General features: G+C 52.0%; 1 protein-coding gene across 2 annotated transcripts in view; it reads right to left on the bottom strand.

Annotated features, from left to right (window-relative positions):
* NEURL4 (neuralized E3 ubiquitin protein ligase 4) overlaps positions 1 to 22,044 on the bottom strand; it is a 114,760-nt gene that overhangs the window by 24,383 nt on the left and 68,333 nt on the right. For both annotated transcript variants that reach the window (XM_040415432.1, XM_040415431.1), the window contains exons 16-19: positions 19,523 to 19,651; positions 19,146 to 19,291; positions 7,105 to 7,320; positions 1,198 to 1,296 (exon numbers count right to left, since the gene is read on the bottom strand). In XM_040415432.1, the coding sequence (XP_040271366.1) occupies positions 1,198 to 1,296; positions 7,105 to 7,320; positions 19,146 to 19,291; positions 19,523 to 19,651 (590 nt within the window). The remainder of the gene's footprint in view (positions 1 to 1,197; positions 1,297 to 7,104; positions 7,321 to 19,145; positions 19,292 to 19,522; positions 19,652 to 22,044) is intronic.

The raw sequence follows: 22,044 nt of genomic DNA, 5'->3' as shown, positions 1-22,044 counted from the left end.
ATGTGTGGTGTCGGTGTAATATCCTGCAGTATTGGTACTCCATCACATCACCCAGCCTCCATCTTGTCTCTGTAGTCATGTGCGGTGTCGGTGTAATATCCTGCAGTATTGGTACTCCATCACATCACCCAGCCTCTACCTTGTCTCTGTAGTCATGTGTGGTGTCGGTGTAATATCCTGCAGTATTGGTGCTCCATCACATCACCCAGCCTCTACCTTGTCTCTGTAGTCATGTGTGGTGTCGGTGTAATATCCTGCAGTATTGGTACTCCATCACATCACCCAGCCTCCATCTTGTCTCTGTAGTCATATGTGGTGTCGGTGTAATATCCTGCAGTATTGGTACTCCATCACATCACCCAGCCTCCATCTTGTCTCTGTAGTCATGTGTGGTGTCGGTGTAATATCCTGCAGTATTGGTACTCCATCACATCACCCAGCCTCCATCTTGGCAGTCAGGATGTCTCTGTAGTCATGTGTGGTGTCGGTGTAATATACTGCAGTATTGGTACTCCATCACATCACCCAGCCTCCATCTTGTCTCTGTAGTCATGTGTGGTGTCGGTGTAATATCCTGCAGTATTGGTGCTCCATCACATCACCCAGCCTCTACCTTGTCTCTGTAGTCATGTGTGGTGTCGGTGTAATATCCTGCAGTATTGGTACTCCATCACATCACCCAGCCTCCATTAGCGATGATCTTGCGGGGTAAATGCGCCACCGATTACCTAATTAACGAGCAAATTGCTCATTCTTTGGTAAGTGCATATTTTGTGCGCCCCCTAAAAGACCCTCGTTTCCCGGTGTCAGATGGCGCTGCTGGGACACGAGGAGTCTGTGTGGGGAAGAGCGAGGGCATTAGCGATCATTGCTCCCCATACTCTGGAGGAGGTCACTACATGTAAATGCACCGCTCTTTCCCAACAATCTGCTAGATGGTCGTCCGGTGTGAAGGGACCATTAGTCCTGCCCGGCTCTCTACAGGAGGACAGACGGACAGGGTCCGCGGGTGGCCTCCTCTGGCGGTATGTGCGTGTGGACACTGATGTGCACGGCGTCTACACATTGTCCGGGATCTCAGGACCAGTCTAGAAGAGGCCGTTACCACAGACGCCTGTGCTGGAGAACCTGCTGTGACTATGGGCAATGAAGGGAGCAGGTCAGAAGCATCCCCTCCATGGCTCCACAGCCTCTTACCTTAGGAATCCCGCTGGCTGCCGCTCCCATGTCCTCTCCATTGATCAGAATGTGCAGAGTGTCATCACTATCACGACGCACCGCGAGTCGGCAGCCGACCTGAGGGCGACACGTACACGTCATATACACAGCAGAGGCATGAGAGACGTCACCTTCTAGATCACAGCACTACAAGAGACAGGAAGTCAGCGGGGCTGGGTTCTAGATCAGAGCACTGCTCAATGCCAGACAGGGTTCTAGATCAGAGCAACTCACAATGCCAGACAGGGTTCTAGATCAGAGCATCACACAAATGCCAGACATGGTAGGGTTCTAGATCACGGCACTACAAGAGACAGGAAGTCAGTGGGGCTGGGTTCTAGATCAGAGCAACGCACAATGCCAGACAGGGTTCTAGATCAGAGCAACACACAATGCCAGACAGGGTTCTAGATCACAGCATCACACAATGCCAGACATGGTAGGGTTCTAGATCACAGCACCACACAATGCCAGACATGGTGGGGTTCTAGATCACAGCACTGCAAGAGACAGGAAGTCAGTAGGCTGGGTTCTAGATCAGAGCACCGCACAATGCCAGACAGGGTTCTAGATCAGAGCACCACACAATGCCAGACATGGTAGGGTTCTAGATCACTGCACTACAAGAGACAGGAAGTCAGCGGGGCTGGGTTCTAGATCACTGCACGAGACAGGAAGTCAGCGGGGCTGGGTTCTAGATCAGAGAACTGTATTGGCACAAGTCCACGTCCACAGACTGTGTGTGATATATACATAACAGGAGACACATGAGGTATACAGACTGTGTATATAGACCACACTGAGAAGCAGAGAGAGGGGCCATATTCTAGACCACACTGAGAAGCAGAGAGAGGGGCCATATTCTAGACCACACTGAGAAGCAGAGAGGGGGGCCATATTCTAGACCACACTGAGAAGCAGAGAGAGGGGCCATATTCTAGACCACACTGAGAAGCAGAGAGAGGGGCCATATTCTAGACCACACTGAGAAGATGAGAGGGGCCATATTCTAGACCACACTGAGAAGCAGAGAGGGGGGACATATTCTAGACCACACTGAGAAGCAGAGAGAGGGGCCATATTCTAGACCACACTGAGAAGATGAGAGGGGCCATATTCTAGACCACACTGAGAAGCAGAGAGGGGCCATATTCTAAACCACACTGAGAAGCAGAGAGAAGGGCCATATTCTAGACCATACTGAGAAGCAGAGAGGGGGGCCATATTCTAGACCACACTGAGAAGCAGAGAGAGGGGCCATATTCTAGACCACAGTGAGAAGCAGAGAGAGGCCATATTCTAGACCACACTGAGAAGCAGAGAGAGGGGACATATTCTAGACCACACTGAGAAGCAGAGAGGGGGGCCATATTCTAGACCACACTGAGAAGCAGAGAGGGGCCATATTCTAGACCACACTGAGAAGCAGAGAGAGGGGCCATATTCTAGACCACAGTGAGAAGCAGAGAGAGGGGCCATATTCTAGACCACAGTGAGAAGCAGAGAGAGGGGCCATATTCTAGACCACAGTGAGAAGCAGAGAGAGGGGCCATATTCTAGACCACACTGAGAAGCAGAGAGGGGCCATATTCTAGACCACACTGAGAAGCAGAGAGAGAGGCCATATTCTAGACCACCCTGAGAAGCAGAGAGAGGGGCCATATTCTAGACCACACTGAGAAGCAGAGAGAGGGGCCATATTCTAGACCACACTGAGAAGCAGAGAGAGGGGCCATATTCTAGACCACACTGAGAAGCAGAGAGAGGGGCCATATTCTAGACCACACTGAGAAGCAGAGAGGGGCCATATTCTAGACCACACTGAGAAGCAGAGAGAGAGGCAATATTCTAGACCACTCTGAGAAGCAGAGAGAGGGGCCATATTCTAGACCACAGTGAGAAGCAGAGAGAGGGGCCATATTCTAGACCACAGTGAGAAGCAGAGAGAGGGGCCATATTCTAGACCACAGTGAGAAGCAGAGAGAGGGGCCATATTCTAGACCACAGTGAGAAGCAGAGAGAGGGGCCATATTCTAGACCACAGTGAGAAGCAGAGAGAGGGGCCATATTCTAGACCACACTGAGAAGCAGAGAGAGGGGCCATATTCTAGACCACACTGAGAAGCAGAGAGAGGGGCCATATTCTAGACCACACTGAGAAGCAGAGAGGGGCCATATTCTAGACCACACTGAGAAGCAGAGAGAGAGGCAATATTCTAGACCACTCTGAGAAGCAGAGAGAGGGGCCATATTCTAGACCACAGTGAGAAGCAGAGAGAGGGGCCATATTCTAGACCACAGTGAGAAGCAGAGAGAGGGGCCATATTCTAGACCACACTGAGAAGCAGAGAGGGGCCATATTCTAGACCACAGTGAGAAGCAGAGAGGGGGGCCATATTCTAGACCACAGTGAGAAGCAGAGAGAGGGGCCATATTCTAGACCACACTGAGAAGCAGAGGGGGGGGGGCCATATTCTAGACCACACTGAGAAGCAGAGAGAGGCCATATTCTAGACCACACTGAGAAGCAGAGAGGGGCCATATTCTAGACCACACTGAGAAGCAGAGAGAGGGGCCATATTCTAGACCACACTGAGAAGATGAGAGGGGCCATATTCTACACCACACTGAGAAGCAGAGAGAGAGGCCATATTCTAGACCACAGTGAGAAGCAGAGAGAGGGGACATATTCTAGACCACACTGAGAAGCAGAGAGGGGCCATATTCTAGACCAGACTGAGAAGCAGAGAGGGGCCATATTCTAGACCAGACTGAGAAGCAGAGAGAGGGGCCATATTCTAGACCACACTTAGAAGCAGAGAGGGGGGCCATATTCTAGACCACACTGAGAAGCAGAGAGAGGGGCCATATTCTACACCACACTGAGAAGCAGAGAGAGGGGCCATATTCTAGACCACACTGAGAAGCAGAGAGGGGGGCAATATTCTAGACCACACTGAGAAGCAGAGAGGGGGGCCATATTCTAGACCAGACTGAGAAGCAGAGAGGGGCCATATTCTAAACCACACTGAGAAGCAGAGAGAGGGGCCATATTCTAGACCACACTGAGAAGCAGAGAGAGGGGCCATATTCTAGACCACACTGAGAAGCAGAGAGGGGGGCCATATTCTAGACCACACTGAGAAGCAGAGAGAGGGGCCATATTCTAGACCACACTGAGAAGCAGAGAGAGGGGCCATATTCTAGACCACACTGAGAAGATGAGAGGGGCCATATTCTAGACCACACTGAGAAGCAGAGAGGGGGGACATATTCTAGACCACACTGAGAAGCAGAGAGAGGGGCCATATTCTAGACCACACTGAGAAGATGAGAGGGGCCATATTCTAGACCACACTGAGAAGCAGAGAGGGGCCATATTCTAAACCACACTGAGAAGCAGAGAGAAGGGCCATATTCTAGACCATACTGAGAAGCAGAGAGGGGGGCCATATTCTAGACCACACTGAGAAGCAGAGAGAGGGGCCATATTCTAGACCACAGTGAGAAGCAGAGAGAGGCCATATTCTAGACCACACTGAGAAGCAGAGAGAGGGGACATATTCTAGACCACACTGAGAAGCAGAGAGGGGGGCCATATTCTAGACCACACTGAGAAGCAGAGAGGGGCCATATTCTAGACCACACTGAGAAGCAGAGAGAGGGGCCATATTCTAGACCACACTGAGAAGCAGAGAGAGGGGCCATATTCTAGACCACACTGAGAAGCAGAGAGAGGGGCCATATTCTAGACCACAGTGAGAAGCAGAGAGAGGGGCCATATTCTAGACCACACTGAGAAGCAGAGAGAGGGGCCATATTCTAGACCACACTGAGAAGCAGAGAGGGGCCATATTCTAGACCACACTGAGAAGCAGAGAGAGAGGCCATATTCTAGACCACCCTGAGAAGCAGAGAGAGGGGCCATATTCTAGACCACACTGAGAAGCAGAGAGAGGGGCCATATTCTAGACCACACTGAGAAGCAGAGAGAGGGGCCATATTCTAGACCACACTGAGAAGCAGAGAGGGGCCATATTCTAGACCACACTGAGAAGCAGAGAGAGAGGCAATATTCTAGACCACTCTGAGAAGCAGAGAGAGGGGCCATATTCTAGACCACAGTGAGAAGCAGAGAGAGGGGCCATATTCTAGACCACAGTGAGAAGCAGAGAGAGGGGCCATATTCTAGACCACAGTGAGAAGCAGAGAGAGGGGCCATATTCTAGACCACACTGAGAAGCAGAGAGGGGCCATATTCTAGACCACACTGAGAAGCAGAGAGAGGGGCCATATTCTAGACCACAGTGAGAAGCAGAGAGAGGGGCCATATTCTAGACCACACTGAGAAGCAGAGGGGGGGGGGCCATATTCTAGACCACAGTGAGAAGCAGAGAGAGGGGACATATTCTAGACCACACTGAGAAGCAGAGAGGGGCCATATTCTAGACCAGACTGAGAAGCAGAGAGGGGCCATATTCTAGACCAGACTGAGAAGCAGAGAGAGGGGCCATATTCTAGACCACACTGAGAAGCAGAGAGGGGGGCCATATTCTACACCACACTGAGAAGCAGAGAGAGGGGCCATATTCTAGACCACACTGAGAAGCAGAGAGGGGCCATATTCTAGACCACACTGAGAAGCAGAGAGAGGGGCCATATTCTAGACCACACTGAGAAGCAGAGAGAGGGGCCATATTCTAGACCACACTGAGAAGCAGAGAGAGGCCATATTCTAGACCACACTGAGAAGCAGAGAGGGGGGCCATATTCTAGACTACACTGAGAAGCAGAGAGAGGCCATATTCTAGAGCACCCTGAGAAGCAGAGAGGGGCCATATTCTAGACCACACCGAGAAGCAGAGAGAGGGGCCATATTCTAGACCACACTGAGAAGCAGAGAGAGGGGCCATATTCTAGACCACACTGAGAAGCAGAGAGGGGCCATATTCTAGACCACCCTGAGAAGCAGAGAGAGGGGCCATATTCTAGACCACACTGAAGCAGAGAGGGGCCATATTCTAGACCACAGTGAGAAGCAGAGAGAGGGGCCATATTCTAGACCACAGTGAGAAGCAGAGAGAGGGGCCATATTCTAGACCACACTGAGAAGCAGAGAGAGGGGCCATATTCTAGACCACACTGAGAAGCAGAGAGAGGGGCCATATTCTAGACCACACTGAGAAGCAGAGAGAGGGGCCATATTCTAGACCACACTGAGAAGCAGAGAGGGGGGCCATATTCTAGACCACACTGAGAAGCAGAGAGGGGGGCCATATTCTAGACCACACTGAGAAGCAGAGAGGGGCCATATTCTAGACCACACTGAGAAGCAGAGAGAGGGGCCATATTCTAGACCACACTGAGAAGCAGAGAGGGGCCATACTCTAGACCACACTGAGAAGCAGAGAGAGGGGCCATATTCTAGACCACACTGAGAAGCAGAGAGGGGCCATATTCTAGACCACACTGAGAAGCAGAGAGAGGGGCCATATTCTAGACCACACTGAGAAGATGAGAGGGGCCATATTCTAGACCACACTGAGAAGCAGAGAGGGGCCATATTCTAGACCATACTGAGAAGCAGAGAGGGGGGCCATATTCTAGACCACACTGAGAAGATGAGAGGGGCCATATTCTAGACCACACTGAGAAGCAGAGAGAGGCCATATTCTAGACCATACTGAGAAGCAGAGAGGGGGGCCATATTCTAGACCACCCTGAGAAGCAGAGAGGGGCCATATTCTAGACCACCCTGAGAAGCAGAGAGGGCCACATACTTGAGGAATATCATATCCTTTATAATAATCAGTGATGTGAAGCTTTAAGCCAATCAGGAAAAAAACAAAAACAAAAAACAAAAAATAAATAAATAAATAAACTTACACGGATCCGATCCAAACTGCCACAGTAATTCTCCCGAAGGCGCCGGCCATTTCTCAGGATCTCAGACCCAGAGACCAACCAAGTGACCCGGGAGCGGAGATCAATTGCTGATGGGGGGAGACCCCCACCTAGGAAAGGGGCCTCATGTGGTGGAATAGAGGTGACCCCAATATGGCAGGATCCTGACCAGCGTGGGTCCAGTCGCTCCACTTTCACCTGCAAGGAATGGAGTCACATGATGAGAAGACGGAGCGGGCAGAGTGGTCGCTCTCGTGATGAGGACCGTGCACTATACATAGAAGGCGCCACTGATTGGGGGGGGGGGGGGGGGGGTCACATACATAATATAACACACAATATCCAAAGGCCATTTTTCACCTTAAGGACACATTTTGGAAATCTGACCAGTGTCGCTGTATGCGGCGATACCTTGGGGACGCTTTTACTTATCTCATCACATATTGTACTTCATGTCAGCGGTAAAACTGAGTCAATAAAAATCACCTTTATTTATAAAAATAAAATCCAAAATTTACAGAAAATTTGGAAAAAATCATAATTTTCAAAATTAGAATTTCTCTGCTTTTAAGGCAGTTTGTGATACCTGACAAAATCCGTATTACTTCACATTCCCCGTACGACTACGTTATGTTTGGATCATTTCGTAAATGCCGACTTTCACACTAGCGTTTTTCTGGATGCGGCAGGGCTCAGTAAAAACGCTTCCGTTACTGATAATACAACCGTCTGTGTCCGTTATGAACGGATCCGGTTGTATTATCTGTAACATGGACAAGACGGATCCGTCATCAACTCCACTGAAAGTCAATGGGGGACGGATCCGTTTTCTATTGTGTCAGTGACTTGCGTTGTGGGTCATGACGGATCCGTTTTGCTCTGCATCCCGGGATGGAAAGAAAACCGCAGCGCGCTGCCCTCCGGTCTGGGAACGGAATGCATTCTGGTGACTCCGTTCTGTCCCCATTGACAATGAATGGTGACAAAACAGAAGCGTTTCCTCCGGTATTGAGACCCTATGACGAATCTCAATACCGGAAAATATTAACGCAGGTGTGAAAGTCGCCTTAGACGTTAGAAGGCTTAGGATTTTAGAAGTAAATCAGTTTCCAAAACCTGCTTTTCTAAGGACCAGTTCAGGTCTGAAGCCACTTTGTGAGGCTTACATCGTGGAAACCCCCCATAAGTGACCCCAATTTACAAACTACACCCCTCAAGGTATTCAAAACTGATTTACAAACTTTGTTAACCCTTTAGGTGTTCCACAAGAATTAATGGAAAATGGAGATTACATTTCTAAATTTTACTTTTTGGGTAGATTTTCCATTTTAATCCATTTTTTTCCTGTAACACATCAAGGGTTAACAGCCAAACAAACGTCAATATTTATTACCCCAATTCTGCAGTTTACATAAAGACCCCAAACAGGGCACAGAAGGGAAGGAGCGCCGTACGGTTTTTGGAGGGAAGATTTTGCTGGTTTATAGACACTATGTCCCATCTGAAGCCCCCAAGATGCCCCCTACAGTAGAAACAATCAAAAAGTGACCCCATTTTGGAAACTACGGAATGAGATGAGAGCTCCCTCTGTTAACCCTTCAAGCATTGGGCCGCCCGGATGGGAGAGAGCTCCCTCCCTCTGTTAACCCTTTCCATACAGCGGTCCCTATGGACCACAGCATGGAAGCGGTTAAACAGCCGCTATCGGTGCCAACACCGATGTCTGCTGTTTCAAGCAGAGTGTCAGCTGTATGCTACAGCTGACACTCTGCTAACCGCTCAACCATCCTGGAAAGGATCGGGCAGGGGATCAGCAGCGCTGCTGCCGGCCATCCTGAAACTGGGGGAGGGTACATATACATATATTTTAGAAGGTTCTGTTCCTCACGACTGTGGGGATCAAAACCTTTCAGCCGGCATTAGGATCGTATGATTGGCTAGTTTGTAAACATGGTGACAGTTTAGTGCCATGACTGGTACAGAGGGGAAGAGAACCCTGCCCACAAGAGCTTACAATCTACACGGGAAGAACCCATTATGTGGGGGTATAGTCTGCTCATCTAGAAGGGGTGGCTAAATGTCCATTGCAGGTGGTGGGCTTTCCAGAAGAGGTGGTTTTCAGGTTAATTTTAAAGCTTCGGATGTTGGGGGGGGGGGGGGAGAGCTTGCAGGGCTCCAGATGGCGACCAAAACGGTCGCCAATGCGCCTTAAAATTTGCAGATGGCGACAAGACTTTTAAGTCTTGTCGCCATTTGCGACTGTACCGCCGCGATCCTGCGCAGCCTAAGTTCAGTAGCACACTGCACAGTGGAGAAGGAAGGAGTCCCTCCCTCTCCACTGTGACGCTGCCGCCACTACCACCAATGGGGAGATAGCAGGGAGGAGGAGGGGAGGAGCTGTCGCCACTGCGCCGCCAATGAAATGAATGTAAAACATAAGTGTCTGCGACTCTGCAGCGGTATCACAGACCCGGCACCCGGCCTCAATAACAGGGCATGCGATCCGCGGCCATTAACCCCTCAGGTGCCCCAGATCGCATGCCCTGTTATTGAGGCCGGGTGCCCGGTCTGCGATACCGCTGCAGACAATTGTATGGAGTCAAAGAGGACCTTTCGTGGGTCCAAAGAATCTGAACTTATCAGCAGGCTGCATAGAGCGGCGCCCAGGGATCCTGGGCGCCGCTCCGTTCGTCCGCTGTGGCCCCCGGTCTTTTCAGCATTCAGAGGAAGGAGGAGGAGACGCCAGTGTCTGTCCTTCTCCCTGACAGCAGCGCTGTCCAATCACAGCGCAGAACTCAGAGCCAGGGAGGTTTTTTCTCCCTGGCTTTGAGCTCTGCGCTGTGATTGGACAGCGCTGCTGTCATGGAGACGGAGACACACTGGCGTCTCCTCCTCCTTCCTCTGAATGCTGAAAATACCGGGGGCCACAGCGGACGAACGGAGCGGCGCCCAGGATCCCTGGGCGCCGCTCTATGCAGCCTGCTGATAAGTTCAGATTCTTTGGACCCATGAAAGGTCCTCTAGTGCGCTCTCCCAAAGCCTCTCCCCCCCCCCCCCATATTATCACTGGCCACAAGTCGTCCCCGTCTCCCTCCCATTGTTATATGGTGGCCACAGTGTCCCCATCCCCTTCATTGGTGGCAGTGGCAGATTACACTGCTGGGGCTCAGATAGTTACCATGGCAGCCAGGAAGCTACTGAAGCCCTGGCTGCCATGTTCAGCTCCCTGCTGCTGTGTGTACTATGCACAGGGCAGCAGGGAGAGTGTGAGGTCCTATTCACCCTGATAGATCTTTATCAGGGTGAATAGGACAAGGGATGAAAAGATCCAGGTTCTAGTCCCTAATGGGAGAAATGGTTGTCAAATAAAAAGTAAAAAAAAAACTAAAAAAATACTAAAAGTTTAAATGGCCCCCTTCCCAGTTTTACATATAAAATTTACAAACAAAGAACATATTACATATCGCCACGTCCCAAAAAGTGTGAGCTATTAAAATATTAAAAAATATTCCCGCTCGGTGAAGGCCGTAACAGAAAAAAAAAAACTCTAAACCACGCAATTCGCCATTTTTAGTCACCTTGTTCCCCAGAAAATGTCCCTGGATGTGAGAGGCATGTGGTGCTGTTTTCTCCTATATGTAGTGCACCTGCGTCTCATCTTCTCAAAGTCCTTTTTTTTAAAATGATATGCATTTTAAATTTGGCGACTAAAAAATGTAATTTGGCTCCTAAATTTTTTAGTTTAGGAGCCAATGGCTCCTGGTCATTTTTTTTTGTCTGGAGCACTGGCTTGATGTGTTGGGGAAGTGAGTACCAGAGTACGGGAGAAATCTTGTAGTGGATTGAGAGGAGAACAGAAGAGGAGGAGGTCCTGTGAGGATCGGAGATTACATGTGGGGGTGTATCGGGAGGTCAGAGATGTACGGGGGGGGGGGAGGTTGTGATAAGAGGAGAGGAGGAGGTCCTGTGAGGATCAGAGATTACATGTGGGGTGTATCAGGAGGTCAGAGATGTACGGGGGGGGGGGCAGGTTGTGATAAGAGGAGAGGAGGAGGTCCTGTGAGGATCAGAGATTACATGTGGGGGTGTATCGGGAGGTCAGAGATGTACGGGGGGGGCAGGTTGTGATAAGAGGAGAGGAGGAGGTCCTGTGAGGATCGGAGATTACATGTGGGGGTGTATCGGGAGGTCAGAGATGTACGGGGGGGGGGGCAGGTTGTGATAAGAGGAGAGGAGGAGGTCCTGTGAGGATCGGAGATTACATGTGGGGGTGTATCGGGAGGTCAGAGATGTACGGGGGGGGGGGAGGTTGTGATAAGAGGAGAGGAGGAGGTCCTGTGAGGATCAGAGATTACATGTGGGGTGTATCAGGAGGTCAGAGATGTACGGGGGGGGGCAGGTTGTGATAAGAGGAGAGGAGGAGGTCCTGTGAGGATCAGAGATTACATGTGGGGGTGTATCGGGAGGTCAGAGATGTACAGGGGGGGGGGCAGGTTGTGATAAGAGGAGAGGAGGAGGTCCTGTGAGGATCAGAGATTACATGTGGGGGTGTATCAGGAGGTCAGAGATGTACGGGGGGGGGGGCAGGTTGTGATGAGAGGAGAGGAGGAGGTCCTGTGAGGATCGGAGATTACATGTGGGGGTGTATCAGGAGGTCAGAGATGTACGGGGGGGGGGGGAGGTTGTGATAAGAGGAGAGGAGGAGGTCCTGTGAGGATCAGAGATTACATGTGGGGGTGTATCAGGAGGTCAGAGATGTACGGGGGGGGGGGCAGGTTGTGATGAGAGGAGAGGAGGAGGTCCTGTGAGGATCGGAGATTACATGTGGGGGTGTATCAGGAGGTCAGAGATGTACGGGGGGGGGGGGCAGGTTGTGATAAGAGGAGAGGAGGAGGTCCTGTGAGGATCAGAGATTACATGTGGGGTGTATCAGGAGGTCAGAGATGTACGGGGAGGGGGGGGCAGGTTGTGATAAGAGGAGAGGAGGAGGTCCTGTGAGGATCAGAGATTACATGTGGGGGTGTATCAGGAGGTCAGAGATGTACGGGGGGGGGGGGCAGGTTGTGATAAGAGGAGAGGAGGAGGTCCTGTGAGGATCAGAGATTACATGTGGGGGTGTATCAGGAGGTCAGAGATGTACGGGGGGGCAGGTTGTGATAAGAGGAGAGGAGGAGGTCCTGTGAGGATCAGAGATAACATGTGGGGATGTATCAGGAGGTCAGAGATGTACGGGGGGGGGGCAGGTTGTGATAAGAGGAGAGGAGGAGGTCCTGTGAGGATCAGAGATTACATGTGGGGGTGTATCAGGAGGTCAGAGATGTACGGGGGGGGGCAGGTTGTGATAAGAGGAGAGGAGGAGGTCCTGTGAGGATCGGAGATTACATGTGGGGGTGTATCAGGAGGTCAGAGATGTACGGGGGGGCAGGTTGTGATAAGAGGAGAGGAGGAGGTCCTGTGAGGATCGGAGATTACATGTGGGGGTGTATCAGGAGGTCAGAGATGTACGGGGGGGGGCAGGTTGTGATAAGAGGAGAGGAGGAGGTCCTGTGAGGATCAGAGATTACATGTGGGGGTGTATCAGGAGGTCAGAGATGTACGGGGGGGGGGGCAGGTTGTGATAAGAGGAGAGGAGGAGGTCCTGTGAGGATCAGAGATTTCATGTGGGGATGTATCAGGAGGTCAGAGATGTACGGGGGGGGGGGCAGGTTGTGATAAGAGGAGAGGAGGAGGTCCTGTGAGGATCTGAGATTACATGTGGGGGTGTATCGGGAGGTCAGAGATGTACGGGGGGGGGGGCAGGTTGTGATAAGAGGAGAGGAGGAGGTCCTGTGAGGATCAGAGATTACATGTGGGGATGTATCAGGAGGTCAGAGATGTACGGGGGGGGGGACAGGTTGTGATAAGAGGAGAGGAGGAGGTCCTGTGAGGATCAGAGATTACATGTGGGGTGTATCAGGAGGTCAGAGATGTACGGGGTGGGGGGGGGGGGGCAGGTTGTGATAAGAGGAGAGGAGGAGGTCCTGTGAGGATCGGAGATTACATGTGGGGGTGTATCAGGAGGTCAGAGATGTACAGGGGGGGGGGGGCAGGTTGTGATAAGAGGAGAGGAGGAGGTCCTGTGAGGATCGGAGATTACATGTGGGGGTGTATCAGGAGGTCAGAGATGTACAGGGGGGGGGGGGGCAGGTTGTGATAAGAGGAGAGGAGGAGGTCCTGTGAGGATCAGAGATTACATGTGGGGGTGTATCAGGAGGTCAGAGATGTACGGGGGGGGGGGGGGGCAGGTTGTGATAAGAGGAGAGGAGGAGGTCCTGTGAGGATCAGAGATTACATGTGGGGATGTATCAGGAGGTCAGAGATGTACAGGGGGGGGGCAGGTTAGGATAAGAGGAGAGGAGGAGGTCCTGTGAGGATCAGAGATTACATGTGGGGGTGTATCAGGAGGTCAGAGATGTACAGGGGGGGGGGGCAGGTTGTGATAAGAGGAGAGGAGGAGGTCCTGTGAGGATCAGAGATTACATGTGGGGATGTATCAGGAGGTCAGAGATGTACAGGGGGGGGGGGCAGGTTGTGATAAGAGGAGAGGAGGAGGTCCTGTGAGGATCAGAGATTACATGTGGGGGTGTATCAGGAGGTCAGAGATGTACGGGGGGGGGGGCAGGTTGTGATAAGAGGAGAGGAGGAGGTCCTGTGAGGATCAGAGATTACATGTGGGGTGTATCAGGAGGTCAGAGATGTACGGGGAGGGGGGGGCAGGTTGTGATAAGAGGAGAGGAGGAGGTCCTGTGAGGATCAGAGATTACATGTGGGGATGTATCAGGAGGTCAGAGATGTACGGGGGGGGGGGGGGGGGCAGGTTGTGATAAGAGGAGAGGAGGAGGTCCTGTGAGGATCAGAGATTACATGTGGGGATGTATCAGGAGGTCAGAGATGTACGGGGGGGGGGGCAGGTTGTGATAAGAGGAGAGGAGGAGGTCCTGTGAGGATCAGAGATTACATGTCGGGGTGTATCAGGAGGTCAGAGATGTACGGGGGGGACAGGTTGTGATAAGAGGAGAGGAGGAGGTCCTGTGAGGATCAGAGATTACATGTGGGGGTGTATCAGGAGATCAGAGATGTACGAGGGGGGGGGCAGGTTGTGATAAGAGGAGAGGAGGAGGTCCTGTGAGGATCAGAGATTACATGTGGGGTGTATCAGGAGGTCAGAGATGTACGGGGGGGGGGCAGGTTGTGATAAGAGGAGAGGAGGAGGTCCTGTGAGGATCTGAGATTACATGTGGGGATGTATCAGGAGGTCAGAGATGTACGGGGGGGGGGGGGCAGGTTGTGATAAGAGGAGAGGAGGAGGTCCTGTGAGGATCGGAGATTACATGTGGGGGTGTATCAGGAGGTCAGAGATGTACAGGGGGGGGGCAGGTTAGGATAAGAGGAGAGGAGGAGGTCCTGTGAGGATCAGAGATTACATGTGGGGGTGTATCAGGAGGTCAGAGATGTACGGGGGGGGGGCAGGTTGTGATAAGAGGAGAGGAGGAGGTCCTGTGAGGATCAGAGATTACATGTGGGGGTGTATCAGGAGGTCAGAGATGTACAGGGGGGGCAGGTTGTGATAAGAGGAGAGGAGGAGGTCCTGTGAGGATCAGAGATTACATGTGGGGGGTGTATCAGGAGGTCAGAGATGTACGGGGGGGGAGGGCAGGTTGTGATAAGAGGAGGAGGTCCTGTGAGGATCAGAGATTACATGTGGGGATGTATCAGGAGGTCAGAGATGTACGGGGGGGGGGGGGGGCAGGTTGTGATAAGAGTAGAGGAGGAGGTCCTGTGAGGATCAGAGATTACATGTGGGGATGTATCAGGAGGTCAGAGATGTACAGGGGGGGGGCAGGTTGTGATAAGAGGAGAGGAGGAGGTCCTGTGAGGATCAGAGATTACATGTGGGGGTGTATCAGGAGGTCAGAGATGTACGGGGGGGGGGGGGCAGGTTGTGATAAGAGTAGAGGAGGAGGTCCTGTGAGGATCAGAGATTACATGTGGGGTGTATCAGGAGGGCAGAGATGTACGGGGGGGGGGGGCAGGTTGTGATAAGAGGAGAGGAGGAGGTCCTGTGAGGATCAGAGATTACATGTGGGGATGTATCAGGAGGTCAGAGATGTACAGGGGGGGGCAGGTTGTGATAAGAGGAGAGAAGGAGGTCCTGTGAGGATCGGAGATTACATGTGGGGTGTATCAGGAGGTCAGAGATGTACGGGGGGGGGGCAGGTTGTGATAAGAGGAGAGGAGGAGGTCCTGTGAGGATCGGAGATTACATGTGGGGATGTATCAGGAGGTCAGAGATGTACGGGGGGGGGGCAGGTTGTGATAAGAGGAGAGGAGGAGGTCCTGTGAGGATCGGAGATTACATGTGGGGGTGTATCGGGAGGTCAGAGATGTACGGGGGGGGCAGGTTGTGAGGAGAGGAGGAGGTCCTGTGAGGATCAGAGATTACATGTGGGGGTGTATCAGGAGGTCAGAGATGTACGGGGGGGGGGGGGGGCAGGTTGTGATAAGAGGAGAGGAGGAGGTCCTGTGAGGATCGGAGATCACATGTGGGGATGTATCAGGAGGTCAGAGATGTGCGGGGGGGGGGGGGGGCAGGTTGTGATAAGAGGAGAGGAGGAGGTCCTGTGAGGATCGGAGATTACATGTGGGGGTGTATCGGGAGGTCAGAGATGTACAGGGGGGGGGAGATGTACAGGTTTAGAAGGAGGAGCACAGAGTAATGTAGAAGGCAGAGGACAGGTCTGGGAGGAGGAGCACAGAGTAATGTAGAAGGCAGAGGACAGGTCTAGAAGGAGAAGGACAGAGTAATGTAGAAGGCAGAGGAAAGGTTTAGAAGAAGGAGCACAGAGTAATGTAGAAAGCAGAGGACAGGTCTAGGAGGAGGAGCACAGAGTAATGTAGAAGGCAGAGGACAGGTCTATAAGGAGGAGGAGGAGGACAGAGTAATGTAGAAAGCAGAGGACAGGTCTAGGAGGAGGAGCACAGAGTAATGTAGAAGGCAGAGGACAGGTCCAGGAGGACAGAGTAATGTAGAAGGCAGAGGACAGGTCCAGGAGGAGGAGGAGGACAGAGCAATGTAGAAGGCAGAGGACAGGTCCAGGAGGAGGAGGAGGACAGAGTAATGTAGAAGGCAGAGGACAGGTCCAGGAGGAGGAGGACAGAGTAATGTAGAAAGCAGAGGACAGGTCTAGGAGGAGGAGCACAGAGTAATGTAGAAAGCAGAGGACAGGTCCAGAAGGAGGAGGAGGAGGACAGAGTAATGTAGAAAGCAGAGGACAGGTCTAGGAGGAGGAGCACAGAGTAATGTAGAAGGCAGAGGACAGGTCCAGGAGGACAGAGTAATGTAGAAGGCAGAGGACAGGTCTAGGAGGAGCACAGAGTAATGTAGAAGGCAGAGGACAGGTCCAGGAGGAGGAGGAGGACAGAGTAATGTAGAAGGCAGAGGACAGGTCCAGGAGGAGGAGGACAGTGTAATGTAGAAGGCAGAGGACAGGTCCAGGAGGAGGAGGAGGACAGTGTAATGTAGAAGGCAGAGGACAGGTCCAGGAGGACAGAGTAATGTAGAAGGCAGAGGACAGGTCCAGGAGGAGGACAGAGTAATGTAGAAGGCAGAGGACAGGTCCAGGAGGAGGAGGACAGAGTAATGTAGAAGGCAGAGGACAGGTCCAGGAGGAGGAGGACAGAGTAATGTAGAAGGCAGAGGACAGGTCCAGGAGGAGGACAGAGTAATGTAGAAGGCAGAGGACAGGTCCAGGAGGAGGAGGACAGAGTAATGTAGAAGGCAGAGGACAGGTGCAGGAGGAGGAGGACAGAGTAATGTAGAAGGCAGAGGACAGGTGCAGGAGGAGGAGGACAGTGTAATGTAGAAGGCAGAGGACAGGTCAAGGAGGACAGAGTAATGTAGAAGGCAGAGGACAGGTCCAGGAGAGGGAGTAGGACAGAGTAATGTAGAAGGCAGGGGACAGGTCTAGGAGGAGCACAGAGTAATGTAGAAGGCAGAGGACAGGTCCAGGAGGAGGAGGAGGACAGAGTAATGTAGAAGGCAGAGGACAGGTCCAGGAGGAGGAGGAGGACAGCGTAATGTAGAAGGCAGAGGACAGGTCCAGGAGGAGGAGGACAGAGTAATGTAGAAGGCAGAGGACAGGTGCAGGAGGAGGAGGAGGACAGAGTAATGTAGAAGGCAGAGGACAGGTGCAGGAGGAGGAGGACAGTGTAATGTAGAAGGCAGAGGACAGGTCAAGGAGGACAGAGTAATGTAGAAGGCAGAGGACAGGTCCAGGAGAGGGAGTAGGACAGAGTAATGTAGAAGGCAGGGGACAGGTCTAGGAGGAGCACAGAGTAATGTAGAAGGCAGAGGACAGGTCCAGGAGGAGGAGGAGGACAGAGTAATGTAGAAGGCAGAGGACAGGTCCAGGAGGAGGAGGAGCACAGAGTAATGTAGAAGGCAGAGGACAGGTCCAGGAGGAGGAGGACAGAGTAATGTAGAAGGCAGAGGACAGGTCCAGGAGGAGGAGGAGGACAGCGTAATGTAGAAGGCAGAGGACAGGTCCAGGAGGAGGAGGACAGAGTAATGTAGAAGGCAGAGGACAGGTGCAGGAGGAGGAGGACAGTGTAATGTAGAAGGCAGAGGACAGGTCCAGGAGGAGGACAGAGTAATGTAGAAGGCAGAGGACAGGTCCAGGAGGAGGAGGACAGAGTAATGTAGAAGGCAGAGGACAGGTCAAGGAGGAGGAGGACAGAGTAATGTAGAAGGCAGAGGACAGGTCCAGGAGGACAGAGTAATGTAGAAGGCAGAGGACAGGTCCAGGAGAGGGAGTAGGACAGAGTAATGTAGAAGGCAGGGGACAGGTCTAGGAGGAGGACAGAGTAATGTAGAAGGCAGAGGACAGGTCCAGGAGGAGGAGGACAGAGTAATGTAGAAGGCAGAGGACAGGTCCAGGAGGACAGAGTAATGTAGAAGGCAGAGGACAGGTCCAGGAGGAGGACAGAGTAATGTAGAAGGCAGAGGACAGGTCCAGGAGGAGGACAGAGTAATGTAGAAGGCAGAGGACAGGTCCAGGAGGAGGAGGACAGAGTAATGTAGAAGGCAGAGGACAGGTCCAGGAGGAGGAGGACAGAGTAATGTAGAAGGCAGAGGACAGGTGCAGGAGGAGGAGGACAGTGTAATGTAGAAGGCAGAGGACAGGTCAAGGAGGACAGAGTAATGTAGAAGGCAGAGGACAGGTCCAGGAGAGGGAGTAGGACAGAGTAATGTAGAAGGCAGGGGACAGGTCCAGGAGGAGGAGGAGGACAGAGTAATGTAGAAGGCAGAGGACAGGTCCAGGAGGAGGAGGAGGAGCACAGAGTAATGTAGAAGGCAGAGGACAGGTCCAGGAGGAGGAGGACAGAGTAATGTAGAAGGCAGAGGACAGGTCCAGGAGGAGGAGGAGGACAGCGTAATGTAGAAGGCAGAGGACAGGTCCAGGAGGAGGAGGACAGAGTAATGTAGAAGGCAGAGGACAGGTGCAGGAGGAGGAGGACAGTGTAATGTAGAAGGCAGAGGACAGGTCCAGGAGGAGGACAGAGTAATGTAGAAGGCAGAGGACAGGTCCAGGAGGAGGAGGACAGAGTAATGTAGAAGGCAGAGGACAGGTCAAGGAGGAGGAGGACAGAGTAATGTAGAAGGCAGAGGACAGGTCCAGGAGGACAGAGTAATGTAGAAGGCAGAGGACAGGTCCAGGAGAGGGAGTAGGACAGAGTAATGTAGAAGGCAGGGGACAGGTCTAGGAGGAGCACAGAGTAATGTAGAAGGCAGAGGACAGGTCCAGGAGAGGGAGTAGGACAGAGTAATGTAGAAGGTAGATGACAGGTCCTGCTCCTCCAATGGTACAATAGCTATCTCACACAGTGCTCGAAATGCACAGACACCCAATGTGTCCTCCCCCAAAATCCATATGAGAACCCCAAAGTGTCCTGCCAAAATCCACATGTGCCCGTCTGCTACTCACCTCAAAGACCTCATTGACGAGGAGCTCACTACTGCTGAACACGATGCCGTCACCATAGCCAGCGCTACGCTCTGCTCGGGTTCCATCACAAAGGACAGACACGTTCTTTCCGCAGATGGAATGGAACCGATGAGAGACACTGGGGACTGGAGCAGAGGAACTCAGTGAGGAGGAGGAAGAGGGAGTGATCGGTAACAAAACAACAAGGCTTCTCCATGCTGATGTCTGGACACAGACAAGGTAGGTTTATGGACCTGAAATGGCCGCATGGAGCTGTGGAGTACCTGTGGCCATGACAGCTCCATGTGACATCTTAGTACCATAACATACATGTGACTGCTCACCAGAGCATGCAGAGATAAGAGACCGCTGCTCACCTGGAGAGGGGGTGGGGAGAGACTTGTCAGTCACATGACTTGCTGATAAGCTGTTGTCTATAAGGCCGCTCCCACCGGTCAGCGACACCTGGACACACTGTCCGTACAAGTCAATCACCGCAAAGATATCTAATGGACAAAACACAGTTGGCTGCATGAATGAAAAAGACACCTAGAAGACACACACAGACGGGTAGAGTGCCTACTGCCCCGAAAAACAGACGGGTAGAGTGCCTACTGCCCCGAAAAACACAGATGGGTAGAGTGCCTACTGCCCCGAAAAACCCGGGCAGAGTGCCTACTGCCCCGAAAAACCCGGGCAGAGTGCCTACTGCCCTGAAAAACCCGGGTAGAGTGCCTACTGCCCCGAAAAACACAGATGGGTAGAGTGCCTACTGCCCCGAAAAACCCAGGTAGAGTGCCTACTGCCCCGAAAAACACACACAGACGGGTAGAGTGCCTACTGCCCTGAAAAACACACACAGACGGGTAGAGTGCCTACTGCCCTGAAAAACACACACAGACGGGTAGAGTGCCTACTGCCCCGAAATTGAAATCATTACCCCCTTGACACATGTATTGGCGTATCTTCCCAATAATTGATTTTCCATGCCGTCTAAGACTGTACAGCGCCTGATTTTCCATGTGTCAATTAGAATATTAAAACTTCACTTTTATGTAATTGATTCATAAATCAGAGGTGAAGATGACGCCATCATGGTGGCAGTGTGTAATCAGTACGGCAGTGTGTACTGGCAGGATGGTGGCTGCGCGCTGCCTCCGGCTCTGCTCCGGTCCTCTGTCGCTCCCGTATGTATAGCATTCATCTGTGCCCCTGTACTGTACCCCGGCAGGGGATCGGGCAGGGTATGTTTGAGAGGGTGAGGATGGACCTTTTAAAATCTTTTCCTATGACATCAGAGGGGGTGACCCTATCGCGCTGACTAACTTACTGTAGGGTAAGGCGGGTGAGCTAGGCGATCCCGAATTGCATCCATCCTCTCTGCGCCCAGCAGTGAAGTGCGCTCCCATTCTCTAGTCATTCACCAGTTTCCGTCACTCGCTCCCGGACTTAGACACGACTCACCTCATCTTCCCCTTCATTGCGCAGGACATAGGACTTAGGGGTAAGTGGTGCTTGCACATGTTTACAGCGCATGTCCATGTGACAGGGGCTTATCCAATGCATTCATTATATAATATAATATAAAACAATACATAGGTCCTGTGTATGAACTTAATGTTCATTATATGTATACATACATCACAGATTTTCTGCTTCATCAATAGACATTAAACCATAGGGATAATTCACACCAGAGAGTCTAGAGAATATCCTCATCTCAGTCATAAATCCACAAGGAGACAAGAAGGACTCTTCTCAGACTGGTACATGAACTGTGTCCTTCCTATGAACCTCTTTCGGCCTACTATAAAATATATAACAATATGGCCTCTTATGGGTCTAATCATAATAAAAAAATGGAAATCAAATTTTTCAGCCCATGGAGGTCTGGATTTGGAGTCACACTCAAAATTAAAGTGGAAAAACACACTACAGGCTGATCCAACTTTGATGTAATGTCCTTAAAACAAGTCAAAATGAGGCTCAGTAGTGTGTGTGGCCTCCACGTGCCTGTATGACCTCCCTACAACACCTGTGCATGCTCCTGATGAGGTGGCGGACGGTCTCCTGAGGGATCTCCTCCCAGACCTGGACTAAAGCATCTGCCAACTCCTGGACAGTCTGTGGTGCAACGTGACGTTGGTGGATAGAGCGAGACGTGATGTCCCAGATGTGCTCAATTGGATTCAGGTCTGGGGAACGGGCGGGCCAGTCCATACCATCAATGCCTTCGTCTTGCAGGAACTGCTGACACACTCCAGCCACATGAGGTCTAGCATTGTCTTGCATTAGGAGGAACCCAGGGCCAACCGCACCAGCATATGGTCTCACAAGGGGTCTGAGGATCTCATCTCGGTACCTAATGGCAGTCAGGCTACCTCTGGCGAGCACATGGAGGGCTGTGCGGCCTTCCAAAGAAATGCCACCCCACACCATTACTGACCCAATGCCAAACCGGTCATGCTGGAGGATGTTGCAGGCAGCAGAACGTTCTCCACGGCGTCTCCAGACTCTGTCACGTCTGTCACATGTGCTCAGTGTGAACCTGCTTTCATCTGTGAAGAGCACAGGGCGCCAGTGGCGAATTTGCCAATCTTGGTGTTCTCTGGCAAATGCCAAACGTCCTGCACGGTGTTGGGCTGTAAGCACAACCCCCACCTGTGTACGTTGGGCCCTCATATCACCCTCATGGAGTCTGTTTCTGACCGTTTGAGCAGACACATGCACATTTGTGGCCTGCTGGAGGTCATTTTGCAGGGCTCTGGCAGTGCTCCTCCTGTTCCTCCTTGCACAAAGGCGGAGGTAGCGGTCCTGCTGCTGGGTTATTGCCCTCCTACGACCTCCTCCACGTCTCCTGATGTACTGGCCTGTCTCCTGGTAGCGCCTCCATGCTCTG

The sequence above is a fragment of the Bufo bufo genome, chromosome 1, assembly GCF_905171765.1.
Source record: "Bufo bufo chromosome 1, aBufBuf1.1, whole genome shotgun sequence".
Classification (NCBI taxonomy): Eukaryota; Metazoa; Chordata; class Amphibia; order Anura; family Bufonidae; genus Bufo; species Bufo bufo.
Note: the sequence above shows the minus strand (reverse complement) of the source record. Positions and strands in the feature narration are given on the sequence as shown.